At 45.5% G+C, this 20,160-nt stretch overlaps 1 protein-coding gene across 7 annotated transcripts in view; it reads right to left on the reverse strand.

Moving 5' to 3' along the window:
* Positions 1-256: 256 nt before the first annotated feature.
* Positions 257-20,160, reverse strand: part of KCNN3 (potassium calcium-activated channel subfamily N member 3) — a 210,735-nt gene continuing 190,831 nt past the window's right edge. For all 7 annotated transcript variants that reach the window (XM_064370836.1, XM_064370833.1, XM_064370832.1 and 4 more), the window contains exons 6-8: positions 16,044-16,171; positions 14,125-14,194; positions 257-9,983 (exon numbers count right to left, since the gene is read on the reverse strand). In XM_064370836.1, the coding sequence (XP_064226906.1) occupies positions 9,687-9,983; positions 14,125-14,194; positions 16,044-16,171 (495 nt within the window). In that variant the 3' untranslated portion in view covers positions 257-9,686. The remainder of the gene's footprint in view (positions 9,984-14,124; positions 14,195-16,043; positions 16,172-20,160) is intronic.

Raw genomic sequence — 20,160 nt, forward strand, 5'->3', positions numbered from 1 at the left:
TGGGAATAATATGTCATCCACCTCATAGGACGAGGACTAATTTATTGGCATTTGAGGTCCTTAGATGAAAGGTATGACTGTGTATAAGTATAAAGTGTTATTATTTAGTAATCACTGAGTTGGTAAATGTATTCATTCATATGGAATTTTTGGAGAAGAGCTTTAAGGAATGACAGCAGTAGAAATGCAGCTAGATATATTTTTGAAAACATTTTTTAGGTCTACCAACTTAGAAAAAGTCCCAAATATTACATACTCTTTCTAAAGCACCTAATTCGCATTTTTATTCTTATTATTTGCCTAGAACTACAGAAAACTTTACGGGAAGGAAAGTGAGGGTACAGGGTTTTCAACTTGGGGAAATTCATTTCCCATCCCCTGGCTGCCAAGCCTTCCTACTCACAATTCCACAAGTGTGCCTGCAGCTGTGAGGACAGCTGGAGAGATCTGCTGTGTTTCTGGTCCCCTCTGACATGTTGCAGTGTCTCTTTTGATTGACACTGTATACAGGGCATAACCTCTCTGACCTGGCCCTGCCTATTATGAAAGTGTCACCATGGGGGCAGGGAGCTAGAGAGATTTAGTTGGTTTAAAGAAGTATAATATGCCCTTCAGCTTTGAGCACAGCAACGGAAATCTGGTGACTCTGGAGCTCTAGCGACTTCTAACCAGAGCACATAGGTTCGTTACAAGCTGTCACACCATAGTAATAGAAGACCTTTGGCTAACGTAGAGAAAGGCTGATCATACAGGCAGCTGTATGATTTAGATAGGCAGGGCCCATGGAGCTGTGAAGAGTTCACTAGGACTCCTCTGCCTTCCAAGATACAGGTTCCCACCTGATTCAGGGAGCGAGATTTCCCACTAGTCCACCTTCTGTGTATGTTACCAAAAGGAAGCCATATTTGGAGCTGATCTAAGCTCCAGCCCCTGCAATTTCATTTGCCTTCCCTTAGTAAGGAACATAAACACAATGAGAATAAAACCACGCACAGCATGTGAAGACCAGGCCCTTCTGATGCTGATGTGTGGAGAAAACTGTGCACTAGACTGAACAAATTTTTAGCTGTTGCCTTATGGGAACCACAGAAATGGATTGAAATAAAACTTACGAAACCACTTTAACCACTCTTATTTATGCATTACCACCAAGGGAAAACAAAGTCAGTGAAACAGAAAAATGTTTTCCAAGGGAAAAATCAGTTTCCTCTTTGGTGACCTGAGAAAGTTTACCGTAACTCCATTCAAAACCTTCAGGCACTTGACTTTTTTTTTCTTTTTTTTTAATATCCTTTACCTTTTTAATAAAAAGTAAAAAACAAACAAAAAATACATCAATGTTCTGAATAGAACCTCTCTATGTAAAGGTCTCACTAAACAAATAAACATAGGACCAGACAAAAGAAATGGAGCGGTGAATAGCAATATGATATATTATGAAGCATTTATATATGTATGTATATATTATATATGAATGTGCGGGTATATGTGTGTGCACCTATGTATGTATAAATCTAAATATTTGCCTACATACACATCACACACATACGTATTTATACTGACCTCTTTAGATTGAAGTCCAAGGCACTTTTTACAATGAACAGGTTAAAGCCATTAATTTAGAACTTAACTGTTTCTGGGTACATATCAAGTTATGGCGCCAATGATCAGAATTCACGTCTTTCCTTGCGCACCTTGGAGTGTTTCTTGTTGGTTCAATGAATAAGAGAATTGGCTTTAAAGGAGATTAGGAACGTTTCTAGATGGTTAAACTAACTTCTCTTGCTAGTTTCCTCTAGGGGAGGAGAGTTCTCACTGGTGAGATGCTGAGTTCCTCAAGGAAAAAAGACAGGGATCAAGAAACACGACAATTCCAGTACTATGCTAAGCAGAGAGTCCTGTAGCCTTCCAGAGGACCTGCCCTGAGGTTCCACCTGCTATTCTGATGCCCTGGTAGCCTAGGCTAAAAAAAAAAAAAAAAGACTAAAACTTAAAAACAGGGGCTTTGAGGTGGCTTAAGGCTATGAAGTGGGTGCTATTTAGACAAGACCGGAAAAAGACTCTCTCTTACTGACTTTATCATGTTTTATGTAGACCATCCAAGCTACATAGCCTCAAGTGGAACTTTAAGATGCATTTGTTTTTATCCTTATGGTCATTCAGAACCTTCACATCATCAAATAATTCTGTAAATGAGACCAGGAAGAAATAGTTTCATTCTCTAATTATTAACGAGGTTGGTTATCACTGCGCTGAGGTGAGGCCAGAGCTTATCAGTATTTCCGGTGCACACAGGTCACCTGGGGATTTGTTAAAAGGCCAATTCTGATGAAGAAGGTTTTGTGTGGGGCCTGAGATTGTGCATTTCTAACAAGCTTACAGATGGCGCTGACGCTGCCGGTCTGTGGACCACACTTCGAGTAGCAAGGGTCAGCAGGTAGCCATGGACTTGAATTACTGTCAAGAGCTCTGCTTTCCCCAAATGATGAATTTGCATTTGTATCCTTGATTCTAGATGGAATACAAATTTGTGGTGATAGGTCAGAATATATTTGCTCTTTATAAATGTAAGTCTTAGTCTGAGCAATGTTAGAAGGAAAAACTAAAAGAAAAAAGCATTTAGTAGCAGAAAAATGTTAAGAAATAAATCAGTTACCACTAATACATTCATCGGTCAATTGTAAAATTGAAAATAGGCTAATTTCCATTATCTGATGAGTAAGTAACCTTATAAAAACAGGTGCCCTGGAGTTCAGATGGCTTTAGTGGAGCTCAGCCTAACACAACTCAGTAGTAAAATACAGGCACTGAGAGAATTTAGCTCCATAAAAAGAAAACTGTGTACAAGTTAGGGCTCAGTTACACAGACTGAAAACGGGCATTTAGACATTTCTCTTTCAGACAGCGTGAATAGCTACTGTCATTGAGGCCCAAGACTTATCTACCTTTAAGCTGACATAAATTGAAATTTGAGAGGAGTCCAGCCTTTTCCCAGGAGAAAACTTGTTTTGCACTATCTGTAAATCTCTGTGAATTTCCAGGGTTTGGGAAGGGAAGAGACATACAAGTTCAGTTAAACCTGCCCCAGTGCAACCTGGTTCATACCTGCACAATATCACACCAAAGCGACAACAGCAAGTGAGGGTCCTTGGTGAGAAGAGGCTCACTGATTCTAGAAAACCTTTACTCTGTAACCACACACATCCTGTTTCAGCTAGAAGTAGTGCCTTAGCCATACGAAGGAGGGAACCGAGAACTTCTACATGTGTGTCTCAGCTGCTCTACAGAGAAAGAGGGCTACGGATTCCATGAGTTGCTTAATTTTGCTATAAAGGACAATATCTCAACGGGAACTCTTTATTTCCTCCCAGCTAGAGGAAGCTAGCAAAAAAGGCAGCCCGGCTCTTTGCTGGCTCTGGCTGTTCATGTCCTGCTGGCTCCTCCCATCATTCCCTTAGGAGCTTGGCTCCATGTTGTTGATAAACGTGTGGGAAGGTTGCTCCCTCAAGGGTATGGCCAATTTAGAAAAACACATCTGCACACTGGACTCCTGTTGGGCCTTGTGTAGACTGGAAACCCAACCCTGGTTTCACTTACACAGAGAAACTCAGAATGGCTAGAATTTTGAGCATTTTCAGTTACAGGAAAACAGGACTCTTCCTTATACCCAATTCTGACATTGTCAAAGGAAAGTTGGTTGGCTGAGTTTGAGACTTATATAATTTATGTAATGAGGCCTTTGAATTTATATAGAAAGAGCCTGCACTTTTATTAAACTGGTTTGCACAGCTACTAAAGGAGTGATGGCTTTTAGAATCTCTTCTGAAATGGCTTGATAGAATTTAGGGTAGAACTATTCTTCTAAGCTTGGAATAGTGTTCTTTTGGCTGTAATACTCAGGCCTGGGAGAATTAGAACATGGCAGTTCAGTAGGCTGTGGTAGGAGGACCCTTGGTCTGGGTGCCTGGCAATCACTAACAGTGATGTGTACTCAGAAACAGTCACTGGGAGAGCAGGCTGACAGTTGACCTGCTAAACACTAGTTTGATACAAAATGGTAATTGAAAGTTACAATATATTTTATAATATATCAATATATTTCATATTTAAAATAAACTGTTATGCTTTCTCCTATCATTAAAAAATAGCAAGCAGTACAGAGGCAAGATGCAAATTCATATTAAAGCTCGTCTGATTCTGAATATAAACACTTCAGTTTCTGAGCTTGCCATGAAAATATTTCCTCCATTAACATCCTGTCATTCTCTTTTGCTGTTCTCTTGTGGCCAGTGCAGAATGGAGAGTCTGGGACCAAAACTGAGTTGTTGCGCCATTAAAAACCGTATCTGATGAAGGTGGATCAGTCCTGGTTGAGATTCACAAACCGAGACATATGACACAGCTAGAGAATGTTTATTCCGTGTCCTTCTTCTGTGAAGCTGGGTGTTGGCTGCTTCGATCAGATTCAGACATGTATACGTACTTTTGCTTTTTGGCTATAAATGTCAACATCTCTTTGGGATCCTAACTGCAGGTTGGTGTTGAATTTTGTGCTTTTCCTCCACCAGCTTGGTTGGTCACGATGTCTCTTTTGTTTGTTTCAACACATAGCCCAGGCCCAAGATTACAGCTTCCAGGATACATTTTCAGGTGTGTAAACAACTGTCACAGGGCACTTGGCACCTAGATTTGGAGGTCATAAGTTGAAGATTTGACAATGGTTTTTTTCAGAGGGAGCTCCAGTTCATGTTTGGGTATTTCCAGTAATGGCATAAGACAAAAAGATCACAGTTATATATTTTTTCTATCTGTATGTATGTATATACCATTGCACTGAGTACTTTTTAATAAGCTGCGGTCTGTTTCAATAAAAATCTACATATTACTTGTCTGACAGGAGTTTAATGTTAATTTCTATTCATGCAGCCTGGCACAAGCTTTCTACTACCACAAGCAGACAGTTAATATTGCTATCCCTGCAAACTCCTTTCTTAGTGGTGCCAATGATCCCATTTCCTGAACGTTTACTTTGGCGGCAGTAGAGATGGAAAGGACAGTGTCAGGGCGTCAGCAAGCCCACTGACTGCAAGGCGAGAGAAGGGGCTGTTCGTGCCTCCCGGGAAGCCACCAGGTAGCTGTCTAAGGTACTGAAATCCAACCCTGCAGAGTCAATAGGGATCCTTCATCTGCTTCTAGCAACTCTCAGAGAAGAATCAATATAGAAAACTGGGGACATATTTTAGGACTTAAAAACAGTAACTTAAAAAGAGTAGGAACCTACTGGTAGTGCAATGACTTCACAGTATTTCAGCTGTGGCACTGTGATGGGAGCAACACCGTTTGTTCTGGGTGAAACACTGATTCTTAATTTGGAGTGTACTGTTTGTTGAGTTGCACTCTGGAGGAGGAGGAAAGTCCTGGAACTATGTGCTAATCCCATATTTCTCCCTGCTGATTTTACCGCTATTTAATATGCACTAATTACTTTTTGGTAGCTACTGACTGCATTCAAATGTAACATCAATTTGTGAACTAGATACAGTCAGTCTAGGCTGCTGTTGATGACAAAGGTGATTTCATTTGTTCTCTATTGAATTCTTTGTACTTAAGAATATTAACTATTCTCTTCTTTTAAGTACAGAGAAACTGATGAATGAGGTGGTTATATGAATTGGCCAAAGATGTGGATCCAGTCTTAGATTTTTATTTATTCTGATTTTTTTATCACTAGGTTTCTTCTTTTCCATGATTGTTTATTCACAAAGAAATTATAAAAATTTAAGGGGGAAATCCCCCAATATATTAAAATCATTACTTCTTCAATGCTGTTCCTTCTTGGCCTTTAATAATAAAAATAGCTTGTACATGCTCAGCGCTTGGAATTTACTTTTGCGTACATTTTCTATGTCTCCTAATTCATAAGATTGTTGTTCTACCACTGGCCCCTGCTGAGGTCGGTCAGTGGTGGCTTGGGGCCTTCCCCCTCTTGTTCTTTTGGATTGTATTAAACACTTCTAGAGACATGATGTCATGAAGTTACGTGTTATGAAGATGGCAAGAACAGTTCATAGACACTTTATGACAATTTATTGATGATGATCACATATATGTGGTCTTTGATCCAAGGGTGAAGACTTTTATTTGGACTTCAATCTAAGGAGGAGTGAGCCCCTACTCTGGTATAATTTACCAACTAATGCTATGTCCTGAATTCCACTGAGATTAGTGGTCTTAAAGTATCACAGTACATCCCTGACTTTACAGTACATGAAGCTATAATATGGCTTAAGCAACGGGGAGGGGGGTGGCTCTTTATTTCTAATTCAAGTGTCTAGATATTTTAGGGAAGATTAGAGTGATTTTATCTGTCACCGAGTTATCAGAAAGATTATAGTAGGGGATCTGCCATTGGGTCAGTCCTTCAGGAGTGGGCAGATCTTGATCAGTACAGTATTGAAGTGAGGTTACCATAATTAATAGTTTTTACATATAGCCAATTTTTTTTTTTTGAGACGGAGTCTTGCTTGAGAGGCTGGAGAGCAGTGGTGCAATCTTAGCTTACTGCAACCTCTGCCTCTCGGGTTCAAGTTATTCTCCTGTCTTGGCCTCCCAAGTAGCTGAGACTATAGGTACCCATCACCACAGCTAATTTTTGTATTTTTAGTAGAGATGGGGTTTCGCCATGTTGGCCAGGCTGGTCTTGAACTCCTGATCTCAGGTGATCCTGTCTCCTCGGCCTCCCAAAATGCTGGGATTACAGGTGTGAGCCACTGCGCCTGGCTATGTATAGCCAATTCTTAAGCAGATAATTAAACCTCCTCCACTACAAAACTTGAAAGTAAGGTGCAAGAAGGCATGACATAAGAATCCACCTGCCCCTTTTCCCATCTGACTGTGATGCTGAGGTGTGGTGGAATTAGCCGAAAGGTGTAGGAAGAAAACTTGGGTGAGTTACACCCAGAATAATTATACCTAAGTCATCAAGGGTTGATTGTACTTGCAGCAGAACAGGTAACTTTCCCACATAAAGCTGAAATGCTAGTACAGAGGAATAGCCTTCCATTTGCTATTACAGGATCAACGTGCAGGTTCGATCACTTTTTTTTGAAGCTTAAGTATTCTTTTGCCAAGAATAAAAATCATGTATAGCTATTGCACTACCAATAGGTCAAGTCATGCTACAAATGTCCGTGTGTTTCTAGGATGCCAGTGGCTACTGCTACCAGAAATAACTCCCATCACTTCCTTGACTAATGTTGCTACTTTGGTCTTTAGGGTTTACCTAAGTGAGAGCATCAGTGATGGGTGAAATAATTATTCGCAGACCACAATGGATAAATCACAGTCTGTGCACACTTTGGCCAGGAAGAGTGGCAGTGGAATCTTGCATGTCATTTGGTTGAAATTAAGACTAAATCTCTATATGTGCATACACCCACACCCACACCCACACGCACACATATCACGGGGTTACAGCAGAATGAAAGAGGTGAATAAGAATCACTAGTTGAAGGCTGTAGGTTTAAATGATCAGGATTGGCACACTCAGATCAGCCCACCGGTGGTCTTCACTTTGTGAAATGGAACTAATACCACAAGGAAACTGCATGGTTATTTCATCTGTTTACACATCTGCTTGTATGTTCAGCTGAACTGTCACTGAAAACAGGAGCACCATTCTTGGGACATAAAAAAAGGAGGGGAAACTTTCAGATAATCAACAGTTAAAAGGACAAGTAAAAAAATAAGCCAACAGCAAGTGTGGCATCTCTGGTATGCAAAACAACTAATGAAAGTGTTCAAAGGAATTCTCAAGGCAAGCCATTAAGACTATAAACCATCAAAGGAGCAGCAGCAAGAGACAGAAGAGGGTTAGCAAGAGACTAGCTCTTCCTGAAAGAGTGGCCTTGGCTCTGCAGTTGTCCACCTTGTGCTGTCCTTAGAAGAACAGGCCCAGCGCTGCAGAAGAAAAATCTCCATGCCAAGGCACTGCCTTCAGAATGGCGATGATGTCTTCTTACAAAGGGAAACCCAAGATGACAACCACAAGCAAAAAATCCCGCTTTAGTTTTGCCTTCCACAGATGAAATAGTCCACACAGTGCCATTCGATTTCCCACAGGCAGAAACCAAAGACCTCAGAATGAGAAAAGTGATGAATAACACAACGGTTTTCATACCACGAATGTTACGTGTGGTCAGATTACGGAGCAATGAAAAAATTTTTCAGTGCCTCTCACTACACTGAACCTTGATGTTTCTGAAGTCTCTTGGAGTTTGAGATGCATCGGAATAGTTTTTGCACCAAGATTGACATGGCACAGTGGGAACAGGCTACTGACAAGTCTACGTCCTCTTACCTTACCCACAGGGCTCCCTAAGGGCTCCCTTTATTCTCACGACATTTCATTCTGAGATGACTTCAGGTCAGGTAGAAGCGACCACATGGGCCACTCTTCATCACTTCTCCTCCCAGCTCACAGGCTCACAGGTGAGGCACTTGGCCTTTTTGCTCTCCTAACATCTGAGGCTGGAAACCTGTTGCCGGATAAATACAGCTCAGCAAATCTCCAAAGCATTCTTCTATTCGCTAAGGTGTTATTGAGTTGCTTTTGTCTGTACACGTCTGCACACACACGCACAATTTCTTGTCCTCTCCCTCCACACATACAGACATACACCTGGTCATGTGGTCCATCAAAACACAGCTTGTTTGGATGGAAGAAGAAAACTGCAGATGCTGCTTTTTTTAGAAGCCTGCTTATCCCTCCTGAATGCCAACAATTTTGGCTTGGCATCCATTTCAAATCAAGCAAGGTGCATATCCACGACAAAGCAACGTGCATTGCGTCTGAAGGGACCCGCATCTTCAGTGAAACTTAGAATGTGTCCGGTGCTAGATAACTACCCGAACTGAAAGCACTCCACGTTCAGATTCAAACCAGCTCAACACCCATGGAACGGGTGCCTACTGTGTGTAGGGTAAGGTGTCAAGTCCCTTTTTATTTGGATTCAGCTCAAATAAGAAAGGACCTGGACCGAAAGCCGGATGTGTGTGTGTACGTGTACACGCTTGCAAACACACAGGTTTATATGGGTGTTTATACTGAGTGGAAAACCTGGCTTTTTATTTTTCTGTGTCTTTTTTTTTCCAGTCTGATTTGGGTATATTTGTTTTGGCAAGTTGTGGGCAGCTCTCTTTTCCTTTTGCCACACAGACGCTTCTGTAGACAAAAGGAAGAGAGAGAAGCATGTTCAAAGACCCCCATGGTGAAGAACCCATTCCCCAAGTCTGACACGACCCCCTCTCCCAGTGGACCCCTCTTCTGGACTGGCTTCACTGTTGGCTACTTCAGTGCATCTGACCCCCACCCCCCACGTGAAGACCTGAGATTGAGCGTGGATTTCTGTTCTCCACCAGCTCTGCAGCAAGGGCCCTGCCAGAGGCGTCGCTTCCTGTCATCTCCTCTTCCCGCTCCCAAGTAGAGGCACCTAAACAGAGATTAGATTTCTGGTTTCAAGGCATGTCGGACCAAGCACGCTGAATGAACATGAGTTAGTTAATTAGCTCGGTCTCTCTTCTTTCTGTTCCCTGGTCTGAATGTTCCTTGATGGCAAAGCGACCAGGAGAGAGTTGATTTGCATCTTAAGACCTATGGGTAATGCTTCTGGAGTGGGGAGATTTATTTAGCAACTGCTTGAACTTGTGTATGGGGTCGGGAAGGAGGTGGAGCTGACCCCAATCGGGCTATCAGAGATGGGGGTGTGGGTGGTGCCCACTGCCACGCTGACACCCCGGGCCTCGATGATGGCAGACAGGAGCTGCTGCTGCTGCTGGCGCAGGGTGTCGGCGATGAGCAGCGGCAGGGAGTTGAAGCTGGCGGTGAGGTGCTCCAGCTTGGACTCCAGGCTGCCAATCTGCTTCTCTAGGTCTTCGCTCCGGTCATTGAGTTCTGTGATTAAGTCATACATGACATTCTGCATCTGTGTGGAGAGAGAGAGGTGAGAGACAGGGAGATGACAGGTCATCACAGAGGAATCTGCAATGGGAGAAATGAAATGCCTTCCACAGCATGACAGGAGCCACTTCCACACCAGCTGATCTGGTCAAGGAAGGACACAGGTTTATTTCCTGGGGACGGGGAGGCTGAAGTGTGGACATTTTTTTTTCTTATTACAAAAGTAATGAGTACTAATGACAGTGTTTTATTAGAGAATATGTGCCAAGGGGAAAAAGTGGCCCCATTTTTCCTTAAATAAAGTGAGTCTCTAAACTGTCACATGTTCTTACAGGGCCACAACCTCTCAGCTCACACGGCTGCAGGCATCTAATGATTCCAGAAATGTTGCTGGTGGGGAATAGACAGTGCATAGATGTATAATTAGTAGACCAGGGTTTAAGTACACATCTGCAGCTCAGTAACAATGTGCCCTCTGCCAGGCGCCTGGCCTCTCTCAATCTAGGTTGCCTTAGAAAATTGGAGTTAATAACTATACACAGTTAGGAGTTACTGCACATCCCCCAACCTCCATGTTAACACAGCAGCCAGGATGTAAAGTGAATGAACTCCCAGGCACAGTGCTTAGCCAAAGCGGGCTGCCTTGCTGAGGGTGGCCCTTCCCCTGCCTGGTCCACAAGGCCTCCAAGTGAGAGATCCCTGAAGGGTCATTCCAACTGGCTGAGGTCTTTGTTGACTGTCTCACAATTCAAACTCTCCCTCTGACCAATCTAGCGGCCCTCATTCCTTGGCAGGGGTCCTGAGTGTGCTCCCCAATGCCCCTCCTGCCCTCAGCACTCACTCCCCGTGTTCCAGGGGTGCCGGCCGATTACTGGTGCTCCTTCCCCAATACCCTGTGGCCCCCTTGTTGGTCTGCAGAGTTCCAGTCTATGCGACAGATGTTTTCCTCCCAGCAAATTAGCAAATGCCATCCTGGCTGTGCACATCAGACTTGGGAACAAGATTCACGGGCGTCTTCAGCCTCCCAGGCATCAGGGAGTGAGGCTCCTAGGGTGGCAATGCAGAGGGCCAGGCCGGGGGTTGCTCGGTCATCCCCAAGACACTGTGGCTGTTTGGGTTTCTGGGGATCTGCCAGTGACACTCCAATCCTATTTCACCTGAAATTTCAGGTTACTCCAGGAAGATATAGAAACCATCTGTGCCCCAGGGACCAAAGAAGCAGCAAGGAAGATGAGAGGAAAAAGAGGAGTAAAAGAAGATGTGAGAAGCCAGAGAAGAATGAAGGGAGCAGGGATGCGACACACAGCGAGACTCCCCGGAAGACTCCATGCGCCACAGGGAAATTCACTGGGCGACATAAGGAAGGGTTGAGCAGTAGCATGGAGATGGCCCTGCTCCCATGAGCTGCACTGTTGCCAGAGCAGGACACTGTGCCGTGAGTGCCCTTGGAGGACAGGGCGACATTAGATGTGAAAGTTCTCCCTTTATTAATCAACATGACAGAACCCCTCGAGGTGCACGCTCTTCCAGAATGTGCAAAATCACCCATTTCATTTGACCGCAGGGGCGCCCTGATGAGCTCTGGATGCAGAGTCCAGGCCCCCACGCTGGTGCTCGCCAACTGCCCGACCGTGGGATGTCACTTTGTTCCTTTGGGTCTTGGTTTCCTCATCTATGTTCATAATCAGAACTACCATTTGCAAAACCTTTCTAGTTTACGAAGCATTTTCACAGAAATCATCTTATTGGATCACCTGAGCCTCCAAAGGTAGAAATCATTTTTACATTTCAATTGAAGTAATTGAAGCAATGAGGAAAAGACTCCAAGCCCTCCCAGCTCTGCCAGCCTATAGGACAGCAATTCAACACAGACATAGTATGTGGAGGCCACATGCCATATTCTTAATTTAGAGAGGACCAAAGGGCAGGAGTGGGAAGGCGCTGAGCTGGGAGGCTACAGCACACAGACAGAAAAGAGAGAGAACACGGTGTTATCATCTCCCCTGCTCTGTTGCTTGGTGACAGGATGCCAGGGGGAATGTGGACCAGTGTGAAGTGTGCTAAGCTGCTGCCAGGACCTTGGCTGAGTCTCCTGGGAGGAAAAGACAAAGACTGGAGGGACATCAGAGCTCGCCTCCTTCGAACTTTTTGCTCTGCAGATTTTTCCCTTAACCCTTTTCTGCACACTCTTTCTTCCCAGGTAACTTGCTCCTGGGTTACGGATGGCTTAGTTCCCCCACCCAATACAGGAGTGTCTTTGCAGTTCACTGACGTGTTCGCTTCACCTGGTCTGCTCTGTGGGCCCCATGTCTCTGAGAGGCTGTGGGTGGCACTGCAGAAATGCAGGCCTGAAGGTTGGGTTTGCCCCATGTCCCCAGGGAACATCGGTCACAGTGTGTCCTGAAAAGTGAGAGGAGAGACAGGAAACACCACTACTCGTGGAAGAAGCATCCTGGGGCATGTTGATGGGCTATTCCTGAAGTCGCAGGTGGGCCCCTGGCTCTGTTAGCTCTCTATGGCCCTCTTCCTGGCCAATGCTGATTGGTCCCAGGGTGGATACATGACCCGAACTGGCCAATCATCTCTTCTGAGAATTTAGAATTAAGACCAGTAAAGGGCCAATGAGTCTTCGCCTGTGGCTAAAACTATCATAGGTACTCTCTGAATTGGAGCTTGTTACAGTCTGTCGGGGGGACAAGAGGCATACAGGGAGAGAAAAAGAGGGAGAAAGAGGGAAAGGAAGAGAGAGACAGGGAGAGGGAGAGAGAACTGAAGCAGTCACTCGCACAGCAGGAGAAGCTACGGTGAGAGACCTCACCTCCCCCAGCTGGGGGGCTTCCCGGGTCTGCTTCGCGTCAGTTCCTTCCTGCAGTCTGGCCACATGCCTCCTTTGAGGTTCTGCCTGGAATGAGACTCCCTTCTAGCCTTAGAATAGATTTCTCCATTTTTAAACCTAGTCCCAGCGGGTTTCTGATATTAAAACCAACACACCCAAAACCTGAAGGAGCTCTCTCCTGCATGCCTACGTTCCACTCCCACCCCACGCTCCCGGGAACCACGGTGCACTCCACGTGAACGCCCTCCTCCAAAGGCACGCAGGCCTGGGGGCTTCTCCCCAGCGGCGCCAAGCCGCTGACTGTCCGACTGAAGTGCTCACAGGTTTAGGAGGCCCTTTCTGTGGCTCAGTCCCTATACTGAATGAGGCGCGTGCACATGGCCCCACAACAGTGATTTCTCTGACTGCCCCCTTTTCGAAGGGTGCTTAATGTGCCTGAGGGAGTGTCTCTTGCTTACCCAGGGAATGTGTTCCATTATGATAATTGACATCTGCTGGAATGTTCCACCAGCCTGGCCCTGAGCTGTACACTTAATATACAATTCCTATCAAGAGGCAGTGAGGAGGGAGGGCTGAGGAGGGGAGGCCCTTTCTTCAGCGGCACCAATTCAGCTCTAGCAGTGCGGACTTCGGCTCCCTCACCTGGGTGATTTGCAAGAGGAGAGCGTTTCTTTGCAGTATTTATGGCAGCTCAGGGCCAGAAACACAGAGTGACAGAATGATGGCAAGCCTGACACCTTAGGGTTCTCAAAAGAAGGCGCTCTTTTTTGGTATCTTCATGTTTCTCGTAGGCTATCTGCCTCTTGAGAAGTAAAGACATGCATCTCCCCACACACACACACCACGGTCACCAACTTGAGGCCAGAAAAACTGGTTGGTAAGGATCGGAGGATGCAGAAAAATGAACTTCTAAGTATTACGGCAATCCGGTGTGACCCGGGCAGTCAGCAGGGCCACCGTCACTGTCTGGTCCTCGCTAGCGTGCTTCACAGAGCTGCAAACTCAAGCCCAACCACAGCGGTCCCTCCATGTGCAGCTCATAAAATGACACAGAAAAGGTTTAGTAGGCCAGCTCATTAATTCCACGCAAAGACACACCTGAGCGATTTCACTTAAGAAACAAACGTCAAGTTTTGAAAGACTACAAGATAAACCGGTAGATTACAAATGGAACCTACTTGAGCCTGGGTGTTTCTGAACCAAGCAGAAAGTTTTCTTTGGTTGCCTGGTCCCGCAAAGTCCGGCGTGAACCTGGCCAGGACTCACAGGTGCGCCTGAGAAGACTCAGTGTCTTGTATTCTAGGGGACGTCTCCAGATGCTGCCACTCACCTTGGAAAGGTCCACCAGGGTGTTGGCTTGGTCGCTCAGCTTCCTCTGCTCCATCTTGACGCTCCTCAGTCTGCGGGGAAGAGTGATAACAGGCAAGCCCTTCAAGTCCATGCAGAGGTTCAGCCGCGCTAGCAGATCCTCCAGCCCTACCGCTGCTTCTGATTTTGGGACCGAGCATGGGGACCGTGAACCTGGGGAACAACTGAGGCTTTCACTTTCCTGGGGCCTGTCAGAGCCCCCAGAAAGCAAACTCTTGTCCCGACACATGCTCACCTGCAGTCACCTGTCTCCTTGCTATTCCCAGATCATTTTCCTGCCTCTACACCTGGGCTGCGCCTTCCATCTTGAGTGCATTATTCTCAGCTTTTCAGGGGGTCCCCAAACCTCTCCATCAGAATAAATGTTTTCATCCTTTGCTTTTCCACCATACTTTTAAAAACTCTTCCATCACAGAAAGCATCAGCCAGTTTGTTTTGATTTGAGTTGCAATGCATGGTGTGTGTGTGTGGTGTGTGTTCTGTGTGGGTTTTGCATGTGATGTGTGTGTGGTTTGTGTGTTGTGTGTGTGTGGTGTGTGTGGGCTGTGTGTGGTTTGTGGAGGCATGTGTGTGTGTGTGATTTGTTTGTGTGGTGTGCAGTGTGTGTGGTGTGTGTGTGGTGTGTGTGGTTTGTGTGTGGTGTATGTATGGAGTGTGTGGTGTGTGTGTTTTGTGTGTATATGGTGTGTTTGGTGTGTGTGGGGGCATGCATGTATGGTTTGTGTGTATGTTATGTGTGTGGTATGTGTATATGGGGTGTGTGTGGTGTGTGTGGTTTGTGTGTGTGGGTGTGTGTGATGTGTGGTGTGTGTGTGGTGTGGGGGTGTGTGTGGTGTGTGTGGTGTGTATGCATGTGGTGTGTGTGTGGTATGTGTGGTGTGTGTAATGTGTGTGGGGTGTGGGGTGTGAGGTATGTATGTGGTGTGTGTGTGGTGTCTTGTGTGTGTTGTGGTATGTGTGTGATGCGTAGTTTGTGTGTGGTGTGTGTGTGGTGTGTGTGTTGTATGTGGCATGTGTGGGTATGTGTTGTGTGTGGTGTGTGTGGTGTTTCTGTGGTGTGTATGGTGTGTGGGGGGTGTGTGGGTGTGTGTGGTGTTTGTGTATGGTGTGCATGGTGTGTGATGTATGTTGTGTGTGGTGTGTGTGTGATGTGTGGTGTGTGTGTGGTGTGGGTAGTGTGTGTGGTATGTGGTGTGTATGTGATATGTGGTGTGTTTGGTGTGTGATGTGTGTGTAGTGTGTGTGGTCTTATGGTGTGTGTGAGGTGTGTATGTGTATGTGTGGTGTTTGTGTGTGGTGTGTGTGGTATGTGTGTGATGTGTGGTGTGTGTATAGTGTGCATGATGTGTATGGTGTGTGTGTGATGTATAGTGTGTGTTGTGTATGGTGTGTGTGATGTGTGGTGTGTGTGGTGTGTGCATGATGCATAGTGTGTGTGTTGGGTATGGTGTGTGTGATGTGTGGTGTATGTGTGGTGTGTATAGTGTGTGTGATGTGTGGTGTGTGTGTGAATAGTGTGTGTGGTATGTATAGTGTGTGTGATGTGTGGTGTGATTAGTGTGTGTAGTGTGTATGGTGTGTGTGATGTACAGTGTGTGTGGGGTGTGTGATATGTGGGGTGTGTGTATGTGTATAGAATATGAAAGCCCTTAGAGGTTCTTACTCTAGCTTTTACCTTCCACAGCAGCCTGCCCAATTCCTGGCACGTGGCTGGTGCAGTCAGTGAATGATCAGACCCAGTTCACCACTCCACTTGCTGAGTGGGACAGAACGGATTTCTTCTGTGCCTCCTAGGTACGTGAGAAAGTACTGACAGAGTTGTAGGAGTCCTGCCACGCCTAGCCTGGCCATGTGACGGCTGAACCGCTGTGGCATACTCACTGGTGGATAGCCTGGAGGAACTTCCTCTGGTGCTTCCTGACTTTGGCATGGTCAATCTTCTTTAGCAGCTTTGTGTGTTTATAGATTAACCATGTTTCCCGAAGGACGTTGGCTGCAGCATTCTTGATCTAAGGAAGAATAAATAAAGTAGGCTGCTATCAGGTTCATTTTCTTAGGTTCACATAATATGTTCTTTTGTGGTTGCTACCATAGTCTACCTCATAAGGAAACGATTTTCCAACGATCTATTTTCTTAATCAAAATCATGAAATTCCTAGAAAAGATGATTAAGGCTGGGAGCATTAGCTCACACCTATAATCCCAGTATTTTGGGAGGCCAAGGCAGGTGGATCACCAGAGGTTAAGAGTTTGAGACCAGCCTGGCCAACATGGTGAAACGCTGTCTCTAAGAAAATTACAAAATTAGCCAGGTATGGCGGCGCATGCCTGTAATCCCAGCTACTTGAGAGACCAAGGCAGGAGAATTGCTTGAACCTGGGAGGCAGAGGTCGCAGTGAGCTGAGATGGCATCATTGCACTCCAGCCTGGGCAACAAGAGTGAAACTCTGTCTCAAAACAAAAAAAAAAGATGATTAAAATTCATCTCTTATTAATCTTCTATTGGACACTGCAGACCAGAGCTTGAAGTTGAAAGGTGTTTCTTTCTTTCTTTTTTTTTCTCCTTAATTATTTCAGTACTGTTTCTTGACTGCTGCTGCCGATGCTATATTTAGACAGGCTGCATGAGACTTTGAGTCCCGGGGTCCCCTTGGAAAATAGCTAGCAATATACCACTGCTGCCCTTACGTGCAGACTTCCGAGCTTTACCTGAGATTGCCACTTAGCGTATATGGTACATTGCTTGGATTCAGAGAGTAAACAGATTTCCTATTACCTGGAGATTTTAAAAGACTTCTTTGAGAAGATGCCTTTCCCACTGATTGGAACTGTAGGTACCAGCAAGCCCGTTGTCTCTTTTCCCAAACGGCCAAAAACATTTGCACTGCAATTTTGCATGTAAATGTAATTGGCACGAAACGGAAATAATTTCAAAGCAATGTCTGAAAATCAGTGAAGATATTTAGGTGTGAAAGCAGAGCTTCCTCGTTCCCAAGGCTGGCTCCTTCACTGTGCACTGCAATCACACGATTCCACATATGACGCTGTCATCTGTTGACATGGAAACCACTGATATCACCAAGCTCACGACTGAGCTGAGATACATCAATGGCATCCAGATGGCAGGGGACAAAGTTTTAATCCAAACACAGACATCTTCGGCAATTAGTAACAAGAGCAAGAGAAAACATTCCTTATTAAGCACAAGCTAAACAGATTTTTGATTAACCATCCCCATTTCTGTCAGCCATGCGGATTGGCACAGGTCCACAGGCCTGGGGCCTGAAAGTAAGGAGGCCAGCCTAATAGAAATCAGGTTACTAGCCAGAAAGGGTTTTAATAAAATTAGAGAATACAGACCTGCTCCTTCTGACTGACATCAACAGATGGGACGTTGTTAAAATCCCGAGACGTGTGGGAAGGCTAGGAAACATTGTTTTGCAGGCTGATAACTTGTGTGTGTGTATGTTTTTAAAATTTATTACTAAGGCTGGATTCTATTTTTCATTGGCGCTGAAGCGATGTTTTTAAAAGAACAGCTAAGTCTTCTCAGAAATGTCGAAGGAACATAAATATTGCTTTTAAAAAATTCAGTGAAGATCCACCATGAAAATGGCTTTAAATGACTTAATCGTCCGCCTTTGGAACTTTCTTGCCTGAAAGGAAGCAGGTTGTGGTGAGAAGCTGGAAACAGTGGGTGTCCAGAAGAGGACAGCGTGGTCTCTGGGGTCCTGCCTAGGGGGCTAGAGTGAACAGCGGCCTTCTGGCAACAAAAAAAGCGGCATGGAAGGGAAGCCTTGCCTTCTGCAGAGCGCACATTTAATACCACCGCCCTCCTTTTGCAGGGAGTGGGGGCAATTTGATGTGTCATTCTTTCAGTTTCCCCGGGCACTTAGCCTCTTAGGAAAGCCTCAAAGAAACTGGAAAGTCTGCAGGTGAATCCCTGCTCTGTCAATTATCAAGCAGTTTAGGAGCAAATGCTTCATTATCTATAAGATGGGAAAAATAAAGGCTCACCTTACGGCTGCTATGAGGCGATGACGATGGTGCCGGGGGCAACAGCTAACATCTCCCAGGTACAGCCACAGGCCTGAGTACTTCATATGTCTAAACTTTTTTTTTTTTTTTTTTTAGACAGGAGTTTCGCTCTTGTCGCCCAGGCTGGAGTGCAATGGCGCAATCTCGGCTCACTGCAACCTCCGCCTCCCAGGTTCAAGAGATTCTCTTGCCTCAGCCTCCCGAGTATCTGGGACTACAGGTGCATGCCGCCACGCCCAGCTAATTTTTGTATTTTCAGTAGAGACAGGGTTTCCTAGTGTTGGCCAGGATGCTCTCGATCTCTTGACCTTGTGATCCACCCGCCTTGGCCTCCCAAAGTGCTGGAGTTACAGGTGTGAGCCACCATGCCCAGCCCCAAGCTCCTTTAATCCTCACCACAACCTTATCGGGGAGGTACTAATAGTATCCCCATCTTACAGATGAAGAATCCGAGACACAGACCAAGACTGGGCAATGATAAATGGCAAACTGAGTCGATGTGGGTTTGAACACTATCTAGAATGTAAAGTACCATACAGATATTAGTTAATATCAGATAGCTCAAACCCCTCATTGAACATATGAGGAAACCACTTCAGAGATGGGATGTGAGAGCCAGAATCACACAGCTAGCTAATGGCAAAGTCAAAACAAGAGCCAGGTCCAGGAAGAGCCAAAGGTTTTCACGTGGACCGAAGGAAACAGACGACATCATCTCCTGTTTTCCAGGATCAAGGAATTGGAAAGAACACTGGGTTTTTTTTTTTTTCTTAAATCATCATGGCCCTCACTTAGCAATGTGACAGAACACAGAGTCCAGGTCCTGCACTTAACTTCAGCCCAAATGAAAGATACTGAAGTCACAGCACAGCTCGGGTAGCAGAGAGAGGCAGTCACATCATCTTTATGAGTTTGGAGGGAGGCCACTGCGCATTCGGGAAAGTGATGTTAGCTGCCAGCCCTTGCACTGACTCTGAAATTAATTACCAGCAAACAGCCTGGCACAAAGCTAAGTAGATCAATATCTGCAAGAGAAAAAGAAATAGGCTTTTAACTGCACTGTGCTTTCCCAGGTGGACGGTAAATGCTATTGCGGCCGGGGTCTCCCTCCAGTTCACCTGGTTGATTGATCTGAGCATTGCATTGTTGGGGTCGGGAGCAGATGAGGTCATGTGCCCTTCCTCAGACTTGCTGAGCCTCCAAAGGGCTCCATGCACCCTTCCTTGATGGAGGCTGGGGTACCTCCTGACCTCTCCTGGTGAGCAGAGGCACCAGGGCCAAAAGGCACTCTCAGGGTGCAGCAGTGGAACGGGGCAGGGCTTGAGATGGAAGCAGCAAGCCGGGAAGAGTGGCTCAAGGTTGGCCACAATTGGATGGCTTTGGGGATGGTTAGAAGAGGACGTGAATGGAAGTCCAGCTGTCCTGCCTCCAAAACCCACAAACAAATGGGCTGATTGTTTTCTGCAAGCCCAGAAACTCTCTACCAAAAAATTGCTTTCACTCTGACTGGAGCCAGAGAATGGGCTCTACGACCCACTTTAGGAAGGGCTCAGAGATTAATGGGCCTGGGCAAGAAAGTGGTCCAATGAAGACCTCGCAAATTATGGTGACAGATAACATTTACTGAGTGCTTACTATGTGCCAGGCTCTGTGCTAAGCCGTATGTCTGCATTGTTTCATTAAGCCTCAGAAAAACTTGACAAATAGATGAGATCACAAGCTCCACATTGTACCCACTACTGAACTTCTGAGACTCTCTTTATTCATACATTTGAGGAACAGTTAATGAGCACCTGCGATGGGCCAGACGTTGTCCTAGCAAGTGAGAATACCACAGCGAACAAATCAGTAACATTCCTGCCCTGATGGAACTTGCAGTCTTGTGGAGGAGACGTATGCACTTTGTATTATAGCATCAGGTAATAAGTGCTTCAAGAACCACCACAGCAAAGCAGGGTCT

The sequence above is a fragment of the Aotus nancymaae genome, unplaced genomic scaffold (genome assembly GCF_030222135.1).
Source record: "Aotus nancymaae isolate 86718 unplaced genomic scaffold, 86718_ANA_hifiasm-v0.15.2.pri h1tg000108l, whole genome shotgun sequence".
In the NCBI taxonomy this organism is placed as follows: Eukaryota; Metazoa; Chordata; class Mammalia; order Primates; family Aotidae; genus Aotus; species Aotus nancymaae.